Raw genomic sequence first — 6,421 nt, forward strand, 5'->3', positions numbered from 1 at the left:
CCAGCGTTGCATCCAAACTGTCTAAAAATTGCCAAGTTATTGTGCAGAGCCTGAGAGCTAGGCGCTGCACTGTATAGTGTGGCCCTAGCTCTCAAGCGCTGCACTAGTGGTTGCACTACAAAATGAAGCAACCACTAGTGCAACGCCTAGAAGATAGGCGCTACACTGTATAGTGTGGCGCCTAGCTCTCAGGCGTTGCACACTGACTTAGTAATTTTTGGATCATACGGGTGTGACGCTAGCCAGGCGTGTAACGTCTATCTGTGAGTCGTTGCACAGTATAGTGTGGTGCCTTCATGTCAGGCGTCACACAAAAAGGTCAGCCACGTAAAATAGTTTCATGAACAATTCATTTCGTGATTTGATTTCGTTCATAGGTCAAATTTATCAATTTTACCTTTCCCTCTCTTGGTCGCCGGTCGGTCTCTCCCAGTCCCCTGGCCCTATGCACGCACGTAGCGACGAGACAGCGTCGCAACTTTCCAGGGGAGGATGCGTGCGCCGCCGCGCCTGACGGACCAAAGCGCGAAACCTGACGACACTGTCCACCATGCATGCATGCAGCCTACCAGCACTTCCGGTGGCTCCGTTTGATCGGGCATTTTAGTAGCAAGTAATCCAGGAAGGGACCATCATCAACTACTTGATTAAGACACGGCCGGCCCAGCTTTCGTGCAGACATCCGGCCATGATTAAAGGTGGCAAAGAAGTCCAAGTAAGGCATCCGTCGTCGTTGCATGCATGCACGGGTACGGATTAGCGACAGCGACCCTACAGACAGAGACATTGTCAAAGCAGAAGTGGTTTACAAATGGTTTTGGAATTTTAAATTTTGCAAGTCCTGTAGATAGATAACCCACTCTACTGCCGGAGGGTAGACATGAGTGCAGCAAACACTCGGACGGGTCGTAAAGCAACCGATGTGTACCCGTATATATATCTGTTGTAGTGTCTAGTGCATCAAACCACTTCGCCCACTGAGCTACAGCTCCTGCCTCTCTAGTCTATCTCTAGGTACTTCCATCTGAGCTGAGCCTGAAGAGTGATCAAATTGAAGCAGTATTCTCTCAAGCAAATCTTTGACAGGATGAGGAGCTTCGTCTGCTTGTCACTGGGTGCAGCTGTGATCTTGCTTCTGGTATTGGCTTCGGCCATGGAGGCTGGAGCCATCCGACTCGACGCGGGGACCCGGGCCTCAGTCAGCGGCGGCAGTAACCAAACGGCCACTGATGTAAGTGGTTCTGAAATTTTCATCACCTATTGTCTGAATCTCTGAACCCGTTTTCTCAGGATGCTAACGTGCTTGTGTTATTTAAAAATGCAGAAACCAACTATGAACAATGTCGTCGATGTGGTCAAGGCTTCTGCTGGCTCAACAAGCGAGACGAAGAAGAGCGTGGACGTTGCCACGGGTGAAGTTAGGGCGGTGGCGCATAAGATGCCAGAGTTCCATGAGGACTACTACGGCCCGAGTGATCACAGCCCTAGGCACCACTGATGGAGCAAATTCTACACTGTTTGCTTTGTTTGTGTTTCCTCTCTCGATCGATGATCTCTTGTAGAACAGAGTATTTATAGCTAGGTAGACGGTGACGGCTGTAGGCTATTCATGTAAGCTCAAGCAGTGGGCACATGGCAAATAGATAGCGTTGATGTGCTAACATTCTTGGCAATACGAGGTTCAAATTTCAAGCAAGACGTGTGACTGTGTGAGATGTTGTGTGCCACTTGACCGATCAGTCCTCGCGTGGGCTTTCACCATTACAGATTACAAAACTATCATGATATTGTCACCGACACTTGATGTAACCAATTGGTTGCATCACAATATCTCACATCAACATCAGGTGGCACTATCACGATGTTAGCCTAGATTTTCAGCAACCTGATGACAAGAGCCAATTTGTTGACAGGAAAGTGTGAAAGACAACTCTAATTATATATGTGGATATATATATTTGCAAACTTTGCATAATTTATTGAGAGTTTTTTTCTGCACCAAGCGGTGCATAGGCCTGGGTTTTCAACATCCTTCCCGGAAAAAATTAATAATTACTCCCTCCGTCTCATAATGTAAGATGTTTTTTGACATTGGTGTAATGTCAGAAAACATCTTACATTGTAGGACGGAGGGAATACAAACAAACAATGTAGTTGCAAGACTCCTGCTTTTTTGAAGCATAGTTGCGAGACTCCTGTTTTCTCTGAAGAGTATTAGATGGAGAATTATTTTGAGTCCATGTACCAGTGAGCATTTTTTTTCTCTAAAAAATGCACCAGTGAGCACTATGTAAACTGCCGGTGGTTGATTTGTGGGCAAAGCACATACCAGTTCCGAGCCCATGCATACGAACCCCAAGAGTGGAAGCGTTGCCGGATATGCTGCAGTGCTGTTGGCCAAGTACTGCCGTACTTTACGTCCGGGCAGGAACGGTGTACTAAATTATCGCAAAGCTACGTACAACCACTATTTCACACATGCTCAATGATAGCTGGATGATTGATTGAGCTTAGCCACCTTTTGCAAGGTAAGGATAAGTGCTGTCACTAAAGAATGCAGTACATGCATGATGTTCTCAAGAGAGGGTCGCAACTATGTAGTTGCAAGACTCCTGCTTTTTTGAAGCATAGTTGCGAGACTCCTGTTTTCTCTGAAGAGAGGGTCGACAAAAAAGGCAAAAAAGAAGAAGAGAAAATAGCATTGTAGTATTATTTTTCATAATCATTAAAAAGCAGGCTAACGTGGTACTCCAATATTCAGCTAGAAATAACATACTACGGCCATGTATTGTGTGTGTTGTGCTCTCTGGTATACTCCCTCCTATCGGAAATAAGTGTCCACTTATTTCCGATCGGAGGGAGTATATTTAGTTCAAACAGGACCAATATGATCACCAGGAAAACAAAATATAGAGCATGTACAGAGCTAGAGCCAGCTACCATTCCAAGCACGCAAAAGCTACATCCAAAGCGTGTCCGCAGATTAATCCAACATAACCGCCAGGATTTTCTCTTCTCCCCGTAGATGCTTTCATAAGACGCACGCACGCAGCCTCTGTCAATGCACCTACGTCGTTAGCTAGACTAGACAGACCGGCACCCAACCTTCCAGGACCGGGCAATGCGTGCGGCACCTGGAACCAAACACAAGAACCTAAAGCTTCTTGTGCTTAGCAGTTAATTTAAACTGTTCTAGTGTTTGGTTAAGTACTAAGGAACAAACTAGTGGCTTAAACAAATTGTTCATGGCCCAACTTTTGTGGAAACATCCTCCCATTTAGGGTGGCATGCAAGGACGGTCTCTATATATTCGAGTTAATTAGTTGCAGTGATTCAGAGTCATTTGCACTAAGAAATAGTTGTTTAATTTGTATATGCTGTTGATAAACCACTCCTGACAGACATCAGTGCAGCAAACACCGGGACGGGTTGCAAAGCTGAATGCATATATACCATCTATCACGAGATTAGATGCATGCTTGAGTTCAAACGACTTCATTAGCCTAGCTAACCTCTCCTCTCTACACCCTCTTCTGAGTTGAAGACTCACTGAAGTATACTCTCCAGCTAGTCAATCACATTGATCTCTCACAAGATGAGGAGTTGCAATTCCAGATACTTGACACTGGCTGCAGCTGTGATCTTGTTTCTGGTACTGATGGCGGACACAGAGGCTGAAGCCATCCGGCTAGATGCAGAGGCGCGGGCATCACTCAGCGGCAGCGGTGGCAACTCAATGCCGTCGATGCAGAAGCCGATTGGGAACAATGCCGTCAACGTGGTCAAGGGTTCTGCTGGCTCGACCAGTGAGACAAAGAGGAGCGTCCAAGTTGCTGCAGATGAAGTTAGGGCGGTGGCGTATAAGCTGCCGGAGTTTCATGAGGACTACTACGGTCCAAGTGATCACAGCCCTGGGCACCATTGATGGAGCAAATTCTTCTTTATTTCCTCTCTTGATCGATGATCTGTGTCTAGAACTGACTAGCTAACTAGGTAGACACGGCGGCTGCAGGCTGCCAGAATTACTTTGTAAAACTCATGTAAGCTCACGCAGTGGGCACATGACATAGCGTTGATGTGCTAACATTCTTGGCAATACGATTTCAAGCAACATATGTGAGTTGTTGCCTGCCTCTTGATCGACCAGTCTCGTGCAGCATTAAAGATTTACAAAGTTCCCACGATTTTCAGTAACCTTTGACGACGACCTGCATATAGAACCACCAATTTGTATCAAGAGAACGGAAGATGTAGTGGTTGCAGTTGTAACAAGCCAGCGAGAGTTTTTAGAGAGAGTTGTGGTAAGTGCATGTGCCAGTCAGCACTATGTACACTGCCGGTGGTTGTATATCTGCCAACCGTGGAAGCGTTGCCGGATATGCTGCAGTGCTATTGGCCAAGTACTGCTGTACTTTGCTATGTCCGGGCAGGACGGCTCACTAAAGTATTCTGATTCTGCATAGTATATAAACCCACTGTTTCTCACACATGCTCAATGATAACTCGATGATTGATGGGGCTAGCTAGCCACCTTTTGGAAGGCAAGGATAAAGGCATCTTCAACGGCGACTCTCAAACCGCCCGCTTACGTCCAGATTGCGCTGTCTGGATCATGAAAGTCATTCGACATGACCCTGTATCAATCGGTGAGCAGTCCGGACCATGATTTTCCCGCAAATCGGAACCAAACGTGGGGGTTTGCAGGAGTCCGGACACGCTAAACATACTCCAGTATTCAGCAAGAAATAACATACTACGGCCATGTTGTATATTGTGTGGGTTGTGCTCTCTGGTATATTTAGTTCAAACAGGACATATATGATCACCAGTAAAACATATATAGAACATGTACATAGCTAGAAACACCATTCCAAGCATGTAAACGCTACATCCAAAGCGTGTCCACAGATTAATCCAACATAACCGCCAGGCTGTTCTCTTCTACCCTTAGACGCTTTCAGAAGACGCAGCCTCTGTCAATGCACCTACGTCACAGACCGGCACCCAACCTTCCAGGACCGGGCAATGCATGCGGCACCCGGAACCAAACCCAAGAACCTAAAGCTTCTTGTGCTTAGCAGTTAATTTAAAGTGTTGTATTTGGTTAAGTACTAAGGAACAATCTAGTGGCTTAAACAAATTGTTCATGGCCGTGGAAACATCCTCCCGTTTAGGGTGGCATGCAAGGACGTACCCTGTTAATTAAAGTAAATTAATGGCAGTGATCCAGAGACATTTTGCACTCAGAAGTAGTTGTTTAATTTGTACTCCCTCCGTCCCAAAATTCTTGTCTTAAATTTGTATAAATATGGATGTATCAAGTCTCTTCTTAGTATTAGATACATCCGTACCAAGACAAATCTAAGACAAGAATTTTGGGACGGAGGGAGTATATGCTATTGACAAACCACTCCTGACAGACATTAGTGCAGCAAACACCGGGACGGGTTGCAAAGCTGAATGCATATATACCATCTCTCATGAGATTAGATGCATGCTTCAGTTCAAACGACTTCATTAGCCTAGCTAACCTCTCCTCTCTACATCCTCTTCTGAGCTGAAGACTCACTGAAGTATACTCTCCATCTAGTCAATGACATTGATCTCTCACAAGATGAGGAGTTGCAGTTCCAGATACTTGACACTGGCTACAGCTGTGATCTTGCTTCTGGTACTGACAGCGGCCACAGAGGCTGAAGCCATCCGGCTAGATGCAGAGGCGCGGGTATCACTCAGGAGCAGCGGTGGCAACTCAGTGTCGTCAATGCAGAAACCGATTGGGACCAATGTCATCGAGGGATCTGCTGGCTCGACAAGCGAGACAAAGAGGAGCGTCCCGGTTGCTGCAGATGAAGTTAGAGTGGCGGCGCATAAGTTGCCGGAGTTTCATGAGGACTACTATGGTCCAAAAGATCACAGCCCTAGGCACCATTGATGGAGCAAATTCTTATTTATTTCCTCTCTTGATCGATGATCTCTGTCTAGAACTGACTAGCTAGCTAGGTAGACACGGCAGCTACAGGCTGCCAAAATTACTTTGTAAAACTCATGTAAGCTCAGTGGGCACATGACATAGCGTTGATGTGCTATCATTCTTGGCAATACGATTTCAAGCAACATATGTGAGTTGTTGCCTGCCTCTTGATCGATCAGTCTCGTGTGGGCTTGCACAATTACAGATCACGATTTTCAATAACCTAATGACAACTTGCAAATAGAACCACCAATTTGTTTGATCGAAAGACAATCCTAATTATTACTTTTTCGATAAAGGGTGCCTTTATTAACTCAAAATATAGCATCAAGTAAATAACAAACATGATGGCCTCTGCATAGCAAGTCCTAGTTATAGATAACAAGAAAGAACGATGTCAAAGTTGAAGACTCTCCTCGCGCCTAACCAGCGGAGTTTTGTGTGTGT

General features: G+C 45.7%; 2 protein-coding genes across 2 annotated transcripts; both read left to right on the forward strand.

Moving 5' to 3' along the window:
- The first annotated feature begins 1,087 nt into the window (after positions 1–1,087).
- On the forward strand, positions 1,088–1,630 carry LOC119318656. Its single transcript, XM_037593236.1, has 2 exons — positions 1,088–1,231; positions 1,325–1,630. Exons 1-2 carry the CDS (start codon positions 1,088–1,090, stop codon positions 1,496–1,498), a joined length of 318 nt encoding a protein of 105 aa, XP_037449133.1. The 3' UTR covers positions 1,499–1,630.
- A 1,965-nt stretch (positions 1,631–3,595) lies between these two features.
- On the forward strand, positions 3,596–3,925 carry LOC119319424. Its single transcript, XM_037593906.1, has one exon. It carries the CDS (start codon positions 3,596–3,598, stop codon positions 3,923–3,925), a length of 330 nt encoding a protein of 109 aa, XP_037449803.1.
- Positions 3,926–6,421: the final 2,496 nt, after the last annotated feature.

This window comes from Triticum dicoccoides, chromosome 6A, assembly GCF_002162155.2.
Source record: "Triticum dicoccoides isolate Atlit2015 ecotype Zavitan chromosome 6A, WEW_v2.0, whole genome shotgun sequence".
NCBI lineage: Eukaryota > Viridiplantae > Streptophyta > Magnoliopsida > Poales > Poaceae > Triticum > Triticum dicoccoides.